Source organism: Mastigoproctus giganteus, chromosome 10, assembly GCF_048544385.1.
Source record: "Mastigoproctus giganteus isolate SK-2022 chromosome 10, ASM4854438v1, whole genome shotgun sequence".
Classification (NCBI taxonomy): domain Eukaryota; kingdom Metazoa; phylum Arthropoda; class Arachnida; order Uropygi; family Thelyphonidae; genus Mastigoproctus; species Mastigoproctus giganteus.
In genome coordinates, this window is record NC_143584.1 from 40552029 (window position 1) to 40570509 (window position 18481).

General features: G+C 35.9%; 1 protein-coding gene across 3 annotated transcripts in view; it reads left to right on the forward strand.

Moving 5' to 3' along the window:
* Positions 1-18481, forward strand: part of LOC150078996 (kinesin-like protein KIF21A) — a 755520-nt gene that overhangs the window by 68298 nt on the left and 668741 nt on the right. For all 3 annotated transcript variants that reach the window (XM_090383539.1, XM_090383541.1, XM_090383540.1), the window contains one exon: positions 11784-11899. In XM_090383539.1, coding sequence (XP_090239665.1) covers positions 11784-11899 — 116 coding nt within the window. The remainder of the gene's footprint in view (positions 1-11783; positions 11900-18481) is intronic.

The window sequence follows — 18481 nt, forward strand, 5'->3', positions numbered from 1 at the left end:
CTTATACACCTCTATCAGATCACCTCGCCGGTGCCTAGTCTCCAGACTCTGTAATTTGCAAAACTTAAGCCTTTCTTCGTAAGAGCAATCCTTTGTTCCATTCACTAATCTTGTTGCCCTTCTCTGTACCCGTTCCAGCAGCTCTACATCCTTCTTGAAATGAGGCCTCCAGACCTGTATACAGTACTCAAGATGTGGCCTAACCATTGCCTTATACAAGGGAATAATCACCTCCTTATCCCTGCTAGAAAAAATTCCTGTATATCATTGACAAGACACCATGAGCTACTCTTGCAGCTCGTCTGCACTGCTCAGAGAACTTCATATCTGCCTGCACAATTACCCCCAGGTCCTTTTCATTCTCCGCCACTGTCAGTGTAGTACCGCAGAGTTGATATGTTGCTCTGGGGTTACTGTTTCCCGTATGTAGTACTTTACATTTGTCAATGTTAAACTTCATTTGCCATCTCTCAGCCCATCTGTTCAACCTTTCCAGATCCTGTTGCAGCAGCATAGCGTCAGTAGTGTCCTTAACAACCCTGCCAACCTTTGTATCATCTGCAAACTTGGACATTAAACTTGATATCCCATCATCAATATCATTCATAAACACTGAAAACAACAACGGACCCAACACTGAACCCTGAGGAACTCCACTAATAACATTAGTTCACGTTGAGCAGTGTCCATTGATTACCACTCTCTGTCTTCTGCCACTCAACCATCCCCTTATCCATAGCAGCAATTTGCCTCCAATGCCACACTGCTCCAATTTGTGCAGCGGTCTTCCATGTGCAACAGTATCAAAAGCCTTTCTAAGATCCAAATATATAATATCAAAGTTATTCCCTGCATCCAGTTCTTTTGTGACTACATCATAGTATCCAATCAAATTGGTCAGGCAAGACCTGCCGTTAAAAAACCCATGCTGCGTCTGAGCTATAACTGAATTCTTGTCTAGATGATCCTGCAGTGCTTCTTTAACCAGTGCCTCCATTAATTTACCTGGAACAGAAGTTAAACTAACAGGTCTATAATTACTTGTGTCAGCCTTTGATCCTATGTTGGGGGTTTCAGGGACGGATGGCAGTCATCCTGAAATAGGTTGGTATATAGGATGTGTTAGGGTAGCTAGGAATAGGAATAGGAGCATGTATACCAGTACTAGAAGTATAGTAAATAAATTTGATGAATTTGAAGTGTTGGTCAAGACATCAAAGGTGGATATTGTTGGGATAGCACAGATGTGGTACCACACAGATATAAGGAATGGAGAACTGGAATTTGGGGAGTACATTGTGTACAGAAAGGATAGACAGGATAGAAAGGGAGGAGGTGTTATGCTGTTAATTTAGAAAAACATAAAATCAAAAGAAGTGCACCCAGTTGATATAGATGAACAGTGCACTGTTGAGTCAGTTTGTGTGACATAAGCACTGTGAAAGCAAGAATAAGAGTAGGAGTGTGTTATAGGCCTAATGACTCGAATGAGTACAATGAACAAGTACAGAGAAATAGAGTGGGCTAGTAAATCGGAATGTCTTATAATGGGGGACTTTAACTTCCCAGATATTGACTGGAACTTGTGGGTTGGTCACTCACACATTAGTCAGACTTTTGTGGATTTATTGGATGATTGTTTTCTGCAGCAGCATGTGTTCGAGAGGCACCAGAGAGAGCAATACTCTTGATCTGGTTATCAGCAGTGATCATTCGTGTATTAAGAATTTGCAGATAAAGGAACCACTAGGTGGCAGTGATCACAGTGTACTGATGTGGGATTTACTTAAAGATTTAATTACCATCAGGGGTAAAGTAAAGGGTTTTTGCTTCCGTAAAGGTGAGTACAGTGGTCTCAGAAAGTTTTTAAATTCTGCACAGTGGGATCAACTGATGATGTTACCAACAGTAAATTCTAAGTGGGAAGCATTCAAGGAATTAATCGTGGATGCTACTAAAAGTTTCATACCTATTAAGAAATATTGTTCAAGGTTTAGGTCTAAATGGTTATCTAATGAACTAATGAGACTCGTAACAGAGAAGAAAAATGCATGGGATGCATATAAATTATCAAGCGACTCAGAAGCCTATGGCATATATAAGCTAGTCTGTAATCAGGTCACAAAGGAGGTTAGGCAGGTGAAGGCAGATTATGAGAAATCTTTGGCAAAGGATACTAAGAAAAACAGCAAGGATTTCTTTACTTATATAAACTCTAAAAGGAAGGCAATGAATCTGATTGGTCCCCTTGACATCGATGGTTCGACTATTGATGATCCTGCTCAGATAGCAAACAAACTGAATGAGTATTTTGCATCTACATTCACACATGAGGAATTATTAAGGTTTGAAAATGGCAGAAGGTTATCAAATTGTACCAGGATACTTAATGATTTTGTAATAACTGAGAGCAAAGTGGAGGAGAAATTGTTGAAGTTAAACATAAGAAAAGCACCTATGGTGGATGGGATCTATCCAGGCAAAGCAACTAAGCAAACCCTTAGCCATAATTATGAGAGCATCGTTGGACTCAGGGGAGGTTCCCACTGACTGGAGATGTGCAAATGTATCCCCAATTCACAAAGGTGGATCGAAGGGTGACACGAGTAATTACAGACCAGTTAGTTTAACTTCATCTAGACAAGACTGCAGCAATAATTCAGACACAGTATGGGTTTGTTAAGGGAAAGTCTTGTCTGAAAAATTTGATTGGATATTATGATGTGGTTACAAAAGAACTGGATGTAAAAAATAATTTTAATATCATATACTTGGATTTCAGGAAAGCTTTTGACATTGTTGCGCATGGAAGAATTCTGTATACAAATTGGAGCAGTATGGTATTAAGAGCAAGTTGCTACAGTGGATAAAAGGATGGTTGAGTGGGAGAAGACAGAGAGTGGTAATCAACGGGCGCTGCTCTTCGTGGACTAATGTTATTACTGGAGTCCCACGGGTTCGGTGTTGGGTCCACTGTTGTTGTGTATATTTATCAATGATATCGATGAAGGTATATATATCAGGCTTAGTGTTGAAGTTTGCAGATGATACAAAGGTTGCAGGGTTGTTAATGACAGTAATGGCATGTGCTTCTGCAACAGGATCTAGATAATTTGGGCAGATGGGCTAAGAAGTGGCAACTGAAGTTTAACCTTTACAAATGCAAAGTACTGCATATGGGTAGAAGTAACTCCAGAGAAACGTACCAACTGTGTGGTACTACACTTAGGTGGTAGAAAAGGAAAAAGACCTGGGAGTAATTGTGCAGTCAGATATGAAGTTTTCTGAGCAATGCAGACAGGCTGCCAGGGCAGGTCATGGGGTTTTGTCAATGATATATAGGAATTTTGCTAGCAGGGAAAAGGTGGTGATTGTCCCTCTGTATAAGGCAGTGGTCAGGCCCCGCCTTGAGTACTACATACAGGTCTGGAGGCCTCATTTTTAGGAAGGATGTAGATTTCCTTGAGCGTGTACAGAGAAGGGCAACTAGATTGGTGAGGGGAATGAAAGGATCCTCTTACCAAGAGAGGCTTAAGTTCTGCAAATTGCAGTGGCTGGAGACTAGGCACCTGCATGGTGATCTGATTGAGGTGTACAAGGCCTTGAATAGGTTGAGCACGCTGAATTCTGATGGGATCCTTCCACTTGTTCAGACTACGACATAAATTCAAATTAAGAAAAGACAGATGTAAAATAGATGTGCAGAAATTTGCCTTTAGCCAGCGGGTGGTTAATTGCTGAACAAACTTCCATCTGTCGTTGTGGAAGTTGATAGGTTAAATAAATTTAAGGAGGAACTGTACAGGCATTTGGAATGGTGTGATTTTTTTTCTTTTTTTTTTTTTTTTGGCTGATGCTGCATAAGCTCATACACTTGCTTTCTTGTATCACATGCCACTACTACTACTACTACTACTAACAGCAAATCAGCGTAAAATGAACCGCGTTATAATGACGGCCTGCTGTATGTTATTATCCTTTTACAATATTGTTTTTGTTTATTTAAACTCATTCACTTGCTTTAAGAGTAAATGTGTTTGTTCAATTATGCTTAAGTATTGTTGCTGTCGCAAACAGTTGGTTTCACACTTTTGCATGTATAAGACTGTGATATGCATGATCACAAAGAGAGAGAGAGAGAGAGAGAGAGAGACACGAGTGAATAGAGTAGATATAGGAATGAAGAGTTAATTGTGGTGCTTTTTCATATCTAAAAGGGAAAAGAAACAATCACACAACAAAAAGGAAGTAATCAGTGTATCAGATAAGGATATAGTAATTTATTGGTCTTTATTTCGTACTTGAAATAAAGACTATGATAAATTCTATCAAACAGAAGGTGTACTCACTGTTTGTAAGGATGTTGATCATCCAATGGCAGCAATGAACATGAGGCACATCCCTGAAGAATGGAAACTATTTATAGATGCTTCTAAGGTTAGTCTTAAGGCTGTGTTATTACACTGGAAATATGCTTCCTTCAGTACTTCTTGCTTATGCCATCCACAAAAAAAGAAACATATGCAAACATGGAGATTTTGATTTGATTTTTATGGTGCAAAAGTTTTTATGGTGCAAAGGTGACTTAGGCCATGATGTGCCAAAGCCAATATTTAAAAATAAATATTGGTATCAAACACGGAGAACATCTTCTTAGGTTTACACTATTAGAAGTATGAGTGGCAGATATGTGGTGATTTAAAGTAATCGCCATTTTATTAGGACTACAAAAGGGTTATACGTTAGCCGAGTGGTCAGGAGCGAGAGTGCATAGCACACGTTCCCTTAGTGGACCGGGGTTCAAGCCCGTGACTACTAAATACGATAAATATTTGTATATTGACGATTTATTGTAAACTCTACTGACTTGGTTGTCGTGCCGGAGTATAAACAGAAAATTTATTTATTTATTTATTTATTTGATATGCAATACAAGACGAGGAGTTGACCTCAACGAAAATCATTAACACCTGGAATGTAGAATGTAGCATTTGAACCTCTGGTAGATCCAAATAAAGTTTTGCTTCCACCACTCCACATCAAACTGGGGCCCATGAAAAATTTCATGACGCTTTGGAAGTGAACGGTCCTGCATTCACATACTTGCAAGAGAAATTCCAAGGCTTAGTGCAGAGAAGTTTAAGGCAGGTGTTTTCATTGGTCCACAACTAAGGCAACTTTTCAAGGACGAACGGTTTGAATGTGCCCTTAGTGATAGAGGGAAATCATTGTGGAAAGCATTTTGAAATGTTTCGACTAGTTTTCTAAGAAATGTTAAAGCCGGCAACTACAGGCAACTTGTGGAAGATCTCATTACTTCTTGTGAAAAACTGGGTCGCAACATGTCATTGAAGATGCATTTTTTGCACTCACATCTAGATTTTTTTCTGCCAAACTGTGGTGCCATCAGCGATGAACATGGTGAGCTCTTCCATTTTATATCTTCTGGAACAATGATACAAAAGCAAATGGAGTGTCACCTTGTTAGCTGATTATTGTGGGATGGTGAAAAGGGATGCTCCCAAAGCTGAATACGAGCGAAAGGTGAAAAGGTCTTGTGTTTGATACAGATATGTTCATAGCTACATCTTATTGTCGTATAAATAAAAAATACCTTGTATAAATATAAAAACTACTTTTTTCGAAAATAAGAGTCAATCTGCCATTTTAAGCACTATTACCATGTTTAGCACCCAAAATCTATAAAGTAAACTTACTTTCATGCCCGTAACAAGATATGACCCAAAATTTGTTGTTCAGTGTTATCAATAGAATTTTGTTATCTCCATTTTTCAAGAGTAATTTCTTTCTTTAGATGAAGAACGAAATTAATTGATAAACTTTGTTTTGAAAAAGGAAAACAATGACAATTTTATTTTGAAAAAATGAAAGCTAGAAAATTTTACTGATTAAAGAAAAATCTGTCTAATCTCAGTTACACCTTTTTGTTTTTCTTCTTTCTTCGTGGAGTTCTCAGTAACATTGAATGACATTTTCTAACACTCATTGAGCATTAATGCTGTGCTCCACGTCTGTCTCATGATTCATAATTAAGTCTGAAGCAGTTTCCCCCCCCCCCCAAACATTTTTTCAAGTTCTTGTAAGGGAAATTCTTTTTCTCAAACTTTACTAGGCGCCTCCGTAGCCAGGTGGGAAGGAGCAGCAGTGCGTAGCACACGCTTCTTGATTAGACCGGGGTTCGAGCCCATCACCACCAAATACGGAGGATGCGGAAAGGTCAGGGAATGACCACCGCATATTCCCGGAGCAATATGGCCTTAGTTGCTAATGCTCCTAAAAACCAAATAACAAACAAACATCTCACACTTTACTAGCTCCTTTGTTATGCTGGACTTTCTGCTGCTTCCTCATATGTCCATTCTTGGTCTAAGTTAAGGAGAGTATCATTATCGAGAGCTTGAGAATATGCGTTAATGCACTCTCTAACATTTGCCATTTCCAAAGATTCTAATCCAAGATTGTGTACAATTTTGACTTCTTTGGAAACATCCTGAATTTCAGACTCAGAGCTGCAGGAATCGCTTGTGCAATGAGGCAAAACTTGCTTCCACACTGCTCTCATGTTACTCTCTTTAACTTCGAGCCACACTTCGTTTATGTTTTCGATAGCATTTCTGATGTAATTTTTCCAGAATTCAGCCAAAGATGGTGCGGCTTCTCCGGATGCAGCCTTTATTGCTTTAGAAAAAGTTCATATCAAATAATATGCTTTAAACGTTGCAATGACACCTTCCATTGATTGCAGTAGAGATGTTGTGTGGTGGTTGGAAGAAAACGAATTTTGACATTTTCATTAAAGTCACAAAGTCCAGTTGGATGTTCTGGTGCATTATCCAATAACAACAAAGCTTTAAAATCCATGTTTTTTTTCTTTGCAATAATGTTCAACTGTGGGAGACAAATAAGTTTTAAACTACTCTTCAAACAAAGTTTTCATTACCGAAGCTTTTTTTATTAGAATGCCCAACAACTGGGAGAGCCTTCTTTGCATAACCGCTAAGTGCTCGGGGATTTTCCACATGATACACAAGCATGGGTTTTAATTTAAAATCTCCAGATGCATTTCCACACAGAAAAAGTGTCAGATGATCTTTTGATGCCTTGTAACCTGGTTGAGTTTTTTTATTTTCTGATAGAAAAGTTCTAGAAGGAATTTTTTTTTCAAAACAAATCCATTTCATCAACATTAAAAATTTGGTTATCTTTGTACCCACCTTTTTCAATAATTTCTATAAATTCTTTAGGAAATTTTTTGGCAGCATCTTTGTCTGCACTTGCACTTTTGCCTACAGTGCAGATATCATGAATCCCTTGGTGTTTTTTAAAATGAAAGAACCAACTATAACTTGCCAAAAATGTTTCATCAGTTGCCCTTTCTCTGTAATTTTCTTCTGTTATGTTTTCTTTAAGTGCATTGAAAAGACTCATAGCTTTTGTTTGAATTTCCATTTGACTTAATGGAATTCGCTTCTGATTGCAATCTTCTATCCATATCAATAGCAGACATTCCATATTTACCATTAGAGAGCCCCTTTTATTTATGATTTGTTTCGAGGCAAAAGAGTTGTTAGTTATTCCATACTCTTTGCACTAATTCTTTTCTTTTACAATTCTTATAGATGGTTCATTTATTCCTTTGTCTCATGTGAGTTTGGTAAACAAAGCGCCTTCTTTATGACATTTAATGATTTCAAATTTCTCTTCTAATTTCAACCATTTATGCTTTGGCTTGGTGTCATCCCACTTTCTTCTTTCACTCATAATAAAGGGATCACTGAGAAAAAAAATTACAAAAATGATACAACCATGCTTAAGAAGAAGAAGCTGGACTTAGAGACTACCTTTGGAAGTAAGTGATGCCAATACTTATGTATACAGTAGTACACATGCACATTGTATAAGCTTGCAGAAAGATCTAGAGTAAGTGAGTGATGCAAATTTGTGGAGATCATTCTAGAAAATTTTAGAAAAATGTCAGCCATATATGACCGCATTATCAATCACAGTTGCAGATTATAAACTGAATCATCAGTCATAGATTATAAACCGCACTACAGTGAATCCCATACTGATTGAAGCCCCACTGGGCAAGGTATTAACATGGGACTAAATGAAAAAACTTCTTTTGCAGAAGTTTTTTCATTTAGTCCCATGTTAATAATCACACAAAAAAAGCCTTTAGTTCATTCATTGAAAATGAAACCCAGTCACACCATAGAATAGCCAAGAAGTAGCTTATTTGAAAGAGTTTGTTGGCATAATTATTTGTTTTATTCAAAATTTCTTCCAACAAAGAATCAGTAAAAAAAAAAAAAAAGATGAAAATATTCAAGTTTAGTTTTTTTGGGATACATGAATTACTCAAACAAAATCCACATTTCAAGCGCAGTAAAGGAAAAATGTTTGAATGAAACATCATTTACCTTGCTTGGTCTCCAATTTTCCATATCAGCATTGCCTGACAGGGCTACAAGATATTGTGAGGATGAAAAATAACACCATCATCACTCATCATCACACCACTTCAGAGGCATAGCTAGGATTTGGCGCCATTGGCAAATTCGTGGCTACATGCCTTTTTTCGATCATTGGTAAAATCATGTTAATAATAATAAGTACAGTCTGTTTAACGAACTTCTTTATAGCAAATTTTTCTATTCAGTGAAATTGTGTGAATTCCTCTTAGTAATTACATTTAAAATAGTTTCTGTAGAACAAAGAAAATTGTCCATATAATGAATGGATTATGAGAGACTTAACTGGGTACCCATTGTTTGCACCTCTGGCCTTCAAGCAATTTATGCAATAGTGCTGTTGCCAAGCACAAATTAAGAGCTAAAGAGATTACCATCTGTAACTTAGTGGTATTTGTAAAATCTATCAATTACCTGTCCCACATAGCATTAGCATTAGTAGAGGCATTTGATGCAAGAAAGCAAGCTTATGCAGCATCAGCCAAAAAAAAAAAAAAAAAAACCACTTCCACTTCACCCCTCTGTTCGTTCAAAATACCTGTCCAGCTGAGCCTTAATCAGCATTGCCTGACAGGGCTACAAGATATTGTGAGGATGAAAAATAACACCATCATCACTCATAACACCATCATACTGAGAAGTCGAGCTGTTCAACTATTTTCTATGTATCCATAGCCAGTGGGCAGATCAAGGCATAATCAGACTTACATGTTCTATATTAATAATATTGCTGTAATCATTTTCTTCTGCCAACATTTTAGTAGCATCATCATATGTTTCATCCTCATTCAAATTATGTTCATTTTCGTGGTCACTTTCAGGTTTGGAGTGGCTTATTGTAAGCCAGTTTTGTAAGCTAGCAGAATGTTTTCTTATTGATTTCCTCTTTATGTAGTCTTTCTATGTGGTACTAATGTCCACTTTTTTCTTGGGTGGCATGTCTAAAATTAATTGGACTTTTGTTGTTTTATTTAAATTATAAATCACAATATTTACGATTACCTGTGTATATAGCAAGCACAAAAACACCACACATAAAATTATTTATAACTTCTGACTTATTCAGTATCATAGAATGTACACAGTGTGTGAGTTGCAAACTGCTATGCATTTTAGCATGCACTGGTGAAGTGGTTGCCTGATTGGTCCCTTCAGAGTTACATTCTGGATGGCAAATAAATCTATGCTGCTATGCAGTATGTACTCAAATTTAAGGATGTATGCAAGCTTGAATTGCTCTCTGAAAACATGGCATTTGGAGAAAATTAATTTTCACCCTGCCCTCTGCTCTCATCCTGATGCGACATCATCTAGTGGTGCCATTATGTGTCAGCTAGCCTCTGGTGTTGAAATAGTTTAGCACAGTCAGTGCCTGTCAGTGGTGCTCTTCTGATACCGGCGCACTAAGTGCTAAGGCATTCCTACACTACTGATCAGCCTAAAGTAAACCAAATTCTGAATTGGAAAGTTCTAAAAATTTCTCAGTTTCTTCATCAGAAAGGTCTTTTTTGAAACGTTGATGCTATGATTAAACACTTTGTTTCTGGCAGATTGTAAATACACAGTGAACATTAAAAATGAAAAAGAAAAACTACAGCCACCAGCTGTTAACAAGTGAACGTAAATATTCAATTAGTTTGTCATTTATATGAAGTATAAGTAGAAGGCAGTTCGATAATTACACTGTAGAGTTGGAAAACAAGCTATAAAATTGGCAAAACAGAAAGGTGCACCTGACAGGACATGGGACCAGAAGAGAAATTTTATGGTGGTGTGTGTGAGAGAGGAGACAGTGGACTGCAAAGAGTTATGTAAAGCCACATTCTAACAAATTGATTGACTAAACTTTCTTTCTTATCTTGTTAATCTGTCATGTTCTTTTCCATTCAGTATGAATGATGTCCTTTGAGGTTATGAAGGGCATCATGCCAAGGTCCAAGTCCTGACATTTGGAGGGTACAGCTCTAAAATGGTTTTTGCACACCAGCTTCTAGAATAGTTCACCAAGTCTGTTAGTAACTTTTTGGGAGGCATCAAAATCAGCTAGTGTATAATCTTGTTGCCTCTACTCTGTCAGCTGGTGACTGGAGGGAGTCTGGGTTGTGTCGATTATGTTATCTCATGAACTGGTTAGATATTATTGCCATGTATATCCAAAAATTTCATTATTTCATCCAATAATCCCTCCCCCCCACCCTCAACTTCTACTTTATCATAAATGCATTATGAATAGTAAAAAAAAAAATTTATGAAAAGATTAAAACTTCCTCATTCATTTCACAAATATATCTGTGCTCTTAATTTAATCTCAGTGATGTCCAGTTTGCTAAATTCCACTTATTTTTTTTCTGACGGTATCCCAATTATCAATTGTTTCACCCACTATTCATGCCAGTTTCCCTAATTATTTGTGTTATGATTCCTTTTTTTCAATTTTCCTTTTCTGATATTCCTTGTTAGAGAGTTTGTAATTTGAAATTTCCTCTTTTTGATCTCTGTACTCCAATCTGTCAAATTCATCTGTTGCCCCTACCGTTCTCCACATTCCACTAACCACTCAGAACTCTTTGATTTCCTATCTTTGAAACTCAGTGTAAAGTGAGTTTCATAGATAGGAAATCCTTGACTGTAAAGAAATTTGTCTAATATCAGCAAGTATCTTCTGTCAACCTTCAACCTATGCTTGTTATTAAGTATTACAGGATCTAATACTTTCTGTTTGGGGTTTTCATTAAAAAAAAAAAAAAAACTGTACAGGGAGAATCTTTGAAAAGTATGAAAATGTGATCATTGTAGAGTGTGTATGTTATTTAAAAAAAGTTCACTGGGTTTAAATCTTTCTTGTAATGATCATTTTCTTAATTAAATTGTTGTTTAAGATATAAGGTACTCTTTGCAATCGTATTATATTTTTAATCCATTGGGAAGTTTGCTGTATTCGCTATATTCAAGAGAATAACAGTTAAGTTCAAATAACATTTTTAATGCCCATTATTCAGTAATCTAACTTTGTAATTCAGTAAGAGGTGCTCATCAATGAACAAAATTTACAATCTCCTGTTTTCTGAATATTTTATGAAAACTTTTCCTATAGATGCAGCGATCTTTTATTTATTTATTTATTTATTTTAACTTGTTTTGGAGTGATCAGTGAATTTAATTTGTGGCTTAACTTTTGAAACAAAGGTTCTCCCATTACCATTGTAATGTAATTACAGTATAAATAGAACAACAATTTTCCAACTTAATTTATTTTATATTTTCTTTCATGCTGTATTTTAATTTCAGCTTGCCCTTGGTAATGTTATCTCGGCTTTAGGAGACAAGTCGCGGAAAGTCAGTCATGTTCCTTATCGAGATTCAAAACTTACTAGGTTGCTTCAGGACTCATTAGGAGGGAACAGGTAATATTTCTTATCTTCAGTTAACTGTAGTTCATTAATTATTTTCAATATCAAACCTCATTACAGTATTTTAAAAAATGCAAGTGTTCCCATGTCTTCTATCATGCAGCATGGTAAGATGCATTACTCACTACAGTATGTGAATGTCTTTAAAATAACTTAACTTTTGCAGACAGCTGCTAGATAGACCACCAGACCAAACCTGTTGATAACCATAAGAGGTGTATGAATCAGCAAGTGTGTAATCTCACTGCTTCTGTTCTGCTAGCTTAAGATTTGGGGAGTCCAAATAGTGTGTATGTGTTGGCTCCACATTATGTTACGAAGATATTGAAAACAGTCAAACTAATAGAACAAACTTAAACTTATCTGTGAAATGATCTAATTCTCTAAAAATGTTTTGTGTTTTTGTAAATGTACATTATCTGTTTCCATAGCTGCCAACTCTCGATGTACGACAGATTTTTTATTTTGCAAATTTATATTTTTATATTTTATAAAATTTTTATTTTTGTATTTTTTAATTTTCTATTTTCTATTTTTCTATTTTTATATTTCATAAAATTTTAATTTTTATTATTTTATTTTATTTTATTTTTAATATTTTTAAAAATTTAGTGAATTTCTGCCAATTTTCTTTAACGAGTGGCCGTCAGGTGTGTTGTGGTAGTCCGCAACACACTTGACTATTCATTAAAGAAGAACCAGACTGGTAGAATAGTGGAACATTTGACTATATAAAGAAGTGACGTGGTGAGAAAATGATGTGAGCATTTTCCAGACTTACTACATTGAAAGGTACAATAAGCTTTCACTAGTGGGTGGCACTCGTGTTCAAATCCAATCTTGACCCAAAGTTTTGACTGAAGAGAAAATGATGAAATGAAGGAAAAGCACTTCATAGATTCAGGCTTCTTGAAAGGAATCATAAACAGCAAAGCAAGCTGATAACTTGAAATCAGAATGTCTTATAATGGGGATTTTAACTTTCCAGATGCTGACTGGAATTTGTTACTTGGTCACTCACACACTAGCAAAGCAAGCTGATAACTTGAAATCAGAATGTCTTATAACGGGGATTTTAACTTTCCAGATGTTGACTGGAATTTGTTACTTGGTCACTCGCACACTAGCAAGAGTTTTGTGGATTTATTGGATGACTCTTTTCTACAGCTGCATGTTAGATAGTTTTAAAGAGGAAGCAGTACCCTCGATCTCTTAATCAATAGCAATTCTTCATGCATTAATGATCTGCAGGTAAAAGACCCACTGGGTCGCAGCGATCACAGTGTACTAATGTGGAATTTAATTAAAGGCATAACTACTGTCAAGAATAAAGGGAAAGGCTCTTGCTTTGTAAGGGTAACTACAATGGTCTCAGACAGTTTTTAAATTCTATGCAGTGAGACCAACTGACAACATTACCATCAGCAAATTCTAAATGGAAAGCATTCAGGGAAATAGTCATAGAAGCTATTAGGACTTTCATACCAACTAAGAAATACTGTTCAAGGCTTAGACTTAAATGGATGCCAGCTGAACTGATGAGACTTGTGACAGAGAAGAAAAATGTGTGGGATGCATATAAATTATCAGGTGATACAGAATCACATGTTAGTTATAATCTAGTCTGTAATCAAGTTACAAAGCAGGTTGGGCAAGCTAAGGCAGATTATGAGAAGTCTCTGGCAAAGAATGCAGAGAACAACAACAAAGACTGTTTATATTAACAGTAGAAGGCAGGGGTTGAATAACATTGGGCAACTTGATATCAGTGTTTAACTGTTGATGACCCTGCACAGGTTGCTGACAAACTGAATAGATATTTTGCATCTACATTCACACATGAAGAATTCTTTAGGGAAGGCAATTCCATAAGTTTATCAAGCTCTAATATTTGAGCTAAATGGTTTTGTGATAACTGAAAGGAAAGTGGAAGTGAAAAAAATTGTTGAAGCTAAACAATTTCATTAGTTGGCAGTGCATCATTTTCAAATTACACATTTTTTATGAATTAGTTTCCATTACTTGGTGGTGTTAAAGATAAAGAAATAGGTAAAGCAGTAGATGTTTTGCAGCATCAGTTTTGTCAGTTTCACTGTGAGCAACTTACCAGTTGCTATTATTAAAGGAGAAAGGATTGATGTATATTGGTATTGATGTATTGGGGATCTGACAAGTAAAGGGAACTTTGATATATTTGATTTGATTATCTAAAATCACATTTGTATTTTAACAATTTCTCATAGCAATGCTGAATGTGAGATAATATTTAGCCAGGAGAGAGAGAGAGAGAGAGAGAGAGAGAGAGAGAGAGAGAGAGAGAGAGAGAGAGAGAGAGAGAGAGAAAAGCAATAACTAAGTTAAGATCTCTTTCTGGCAAAACTTTGGAAGTGCTGAGTTGCTATTATTAAAGGAGAAGGTATTGATGTATTGGAGATCTGACAAGTACAGGGAAGTTTGATATATAACAAATTATCTAAAATCATATTTTGTCTTTTAACAATTTCTATAGCAATGCTGAATGTGAGATAATATTTAGCCAGGAGAGAGAAAAACAATAACTGAGTTCAGGTCTCTTTTTGGCAAAACTTTGGAAGTGCTGTTCACAACCATTGTTAGACAGCAGGATCGTTGTTATGAACAGAACTTTGTTTAAACATTTCTGAAGACTAAGGCAGCAACAGTGTCTTTCTTGAAGTAAACAGAATCAGTTGCATAACAGAAATCCACAGGTAGAAAAATAATCCAGGTAAGCTAATGTTTGAAAGCATATTTTTTCCTATAAAAAGTTCTGCATTATTTTATGATAAAATATTTATGCTGTTGATTTTTAGTTTCTAGTATAGTGTGGACTTTGTAAATGTCCACACTATATTAGAAACTCAATATACTCAATTTGAATTTATGTCTGAGAGGGCATAAATTCAAATTGAGGAAAGACAGTTGTAGGATAGATGTGTGGAAGTTTGCCTTTAGCCAGCGGGTGGTTGATTGCTGGAGCAAACTTCCGTCTGTTGTTGTAGAAGTTTATAGCTTAAATAGATTTAAGGCAGAACTAGACAAACATTTGGACCGAGTGGATGGGTGAAATGAGGTTTTTTGGCTGATGCTATATTGCTTTCTTGCATCATGTGCCTTTACTAATGCTAAGTCTCCTGTTTTTTGTAAAGAACTACTGCTGTTTGCAAAAAATCTGTTTTGTTTGCCTGCTTTGGCCCAAAAAGCTCCTGCTTAAAATTAACTGATCTCCAGTTTTTGAAAGTCAGTAGTTAGCATCTATGCTTTTGTGCTACATCAGATGGCATCTTTAACATAAAAATTATATTGAAATTCCTAAACATCTGCATCATTCTGTCAACATTTTTTTAAAAAAAAGTTATCTTTATAATGCTATTTGAATGACTATTGGATTCGTTTGTACAACAGGATGGATAAAAGAGTAGAGCTAAGTGTTAAATACATAGCAAACATATTACAGGAACTCCCCGACTTACGTAAGGATTGCGTTCTGTGGAATGCTACTTAAGTTGGAATTTCCCTAAATAAGCATTTAGGGAAACTCCGCACTCGCAACTATGCGCACTGAATTTGATAGAAGCAAAAAAGAAATGTTTGACAAACATGTAAATAGAATTATTCAATTGATTTTATCTCATGCGCAGGAAAAATTACAAAAGTGTACAAAATTACAAAAATTTTCAAAATTATAAAATTACAAAAAGAGAGAGGAGACAAGCATAATGTCAACAAGTTTTACCTTTCGAGCGTTGTTGCCAGAATTAACTCTCCAGCTGATAAGCACGCCACTGCGGAAGTTGAGGGCTGTGGAGATTTAGAAGGGGTTTTTTCCAACACATCACAAAATTTCTCTGCAGCTGCAGAATTTGGCATTGGCAACTTTAATGTCTTGGAAACCAGTGTGATGTTTGAACGTATTAAACCACCCCATTGCTTGCCACGAACGTGGCTTGGGGTTCGCCATACTTATCCTTAATATCCTCATAAATACTTTTTGCTTTTGCTTGAATGGCCATTGGACTCAAGGGCTTTTTCCATGTTCAATATAGCACCTGAATGCTGTTTTGTGATCACTGTTGGGGCAGACTGGCCCCAGTGTGAAAAACGTTGATCCTTTAACATGTCCTTTTATATGTGCATTGTGCCTTAAAATAGTATTCACTGTTGAAGTTCTGCTTCGTACTTCTTAATTAATCATCTTCATTTCTAAATCAATTTTGTTTTATTTTGTTTTGTTTTATAGCACTGCCAGCACTTGCACTTTCCCTTCATCATTGTAATAAGTAAATAGGAATGAAGAGAAGATTCTGAAAATTTATTTATGTTTTTTATATGATTGAAGATTTCAGTGAAGGGGGAACACATTTCACCATAATGACATAAAAACCCACAGAATTCCGGTTATTGGGATTATTGCAAATGCAATAAGATTGAGTTTACTATCCATTTATAATTGATTACACTAACAGAAAAGACCAATAAACCGGAAAGTGCAAATTGTTTTTATTGTTTGTTTTTTGGTAGTGACCTCCAGAAATGTTTTTGGAAAATATCACAAAAGGCGTTCAAAATTGAATCTTATAACGAACATATGATAACAATGAAAGTGTGGCGCAATTTTAATTATAAAAATGACCAAAATTTTAGAGAGATAAATAGCTTAGTTTTATTGTGAAAATTTGAACTTCCATGGTCTTGGAACGAATTACCAAAAAAAAATAATGTGTTATTGAGTTCACATTATGATATTTTCATGATACCTCCATTTATTCCTATGGGATGCAAAGTATGTTTCCATGATTTTTTTAAGTTTGCACCAGCTGGCAAAAACTTATGTAAAGTCGAATTTGCGTAAGTCGGGGAGTTCCTGTATAAGGGAGAGAAGGTGGAGAACTTGCTAACCTACTTCACTTCTACTTATAACAACATAAAAAATATTTCTTTATTTTGCTCTTGTGCTCTTTTACTGAAAGGCAAGTTATTAGTAACTAGGAGAAGAGAGCAACAGCCATTTACGTAGAATTGTGGTGCAAGTTTAAAGTATAGTCAGAGAAGCTGCATGCTATTAAGAAAATGTAGCAAAGGAAGATTCCAAAATGGTTGAATAATGAACTAACTAGTTTGATAGAGCAGAAAAAGATATCATGGGAAATTTACAGAGTGATAAAAATTAATGATGCCTGTGACACCTAAAATTGATCTGATGAATACCACAAAAAAGGTTAGGCTAGCAAAAGCAGATTGAACAGGTACTTTACATTGATATTTACAGAAGAAAGCCCCTTTATGATGAGAAGAAACTGTACAAATGAAGCTGAAAGTATGAAATTAGGGTTATTGAAATTTCAGAAGATTATTTATTAGAAAAACTTTCAAGCCTAAGTCTCCTAGAGTTGATATATACCCAGTAATTTTGAGGAAGATGGCAAGAGAGTGGTTTGAACCATTGAGAATAATTTTGAGGTCGTCACTAGATTCAGAAGTTATTCCTTTGGACTGGAGAAGTGCAGTATTAGGAGAAGTGCAATATTAGAGCCACCAATACACGAAGTTAGCTCTAAAGAATGATGTAGTTAACTACTGATTGATCTGACTTTAGTGGTAAGGAAAATTAGGGAGTCAGTGACAAAGAGTGCAACAGGATAATTTAGATAGAAATTGAATTCTGAAAGAAATAGAGCATTGTTTTATAAAAAGATAACCTTTTTTAATCAACTTGGTTAGCTATTTTGACAGTCACTCATGAGCTGGATGTAGGAAATAATTACGGCATTGTTAAGCAAAGCATTAAACTCAGTCTCTGGCATTAGAGGAATTGCAGGTCAAATATTTTGATTGCATGATGGCTGCAGGGCAGGAAACTGGGTTGTGACTACTACCATGGTCCCTTTACTGAGGTTATGATTTCAGTATTGGAACTGCCCTCGTTTTGATTTTCTTAAATGACATTATAGGGAGTGATGTAAAATTTGAAGATGATATTCGAGATCAGTAGAGTAAAGTAGTTAATGATCAGCACCAAGCACAGCCGTTTCAAGCTGACTTATGGAGGTGGTCACAGAAGTGGCAGCTATCTTTAATATAGAAAATTTGGGGAATAGCAACTCCAAAATAATGCACAATTGGTGGAGTAGAGGAAGAAAAATTTGGCAGTTATGATACTGTTGGACATGAAGTTTTCTCTGAGCAGTGCACATAGGAACTTGCGTGTAGAGATAGGGAGGTCATAATGCAACTGTATAAGGCAATAGTAAGATCATACTTGGAATACTGTGCACTGGTATGGAAACTGCAACTAAAAAAAAAAACAAAAAAAAAAAACGTTTTATGAATGGGTCAGGCATTGGCAAAAGGACATCCATTTGAGAAGAGACTGGATATGTGAGCTGCAGAGCTTAGAAACAAGACACCTTAGAGAAGATTTTATTCAGGTCTTCTGTAAGGCTCTGAGAGGTGAAAGTAAAATGAATGATGGTGAACATTTACTCTGTTATAAATTAGTCCAGAACTAGGCACATTAAATTTAAATTACAGGGAGGGGAGGTTAAAATTGGATTGCAG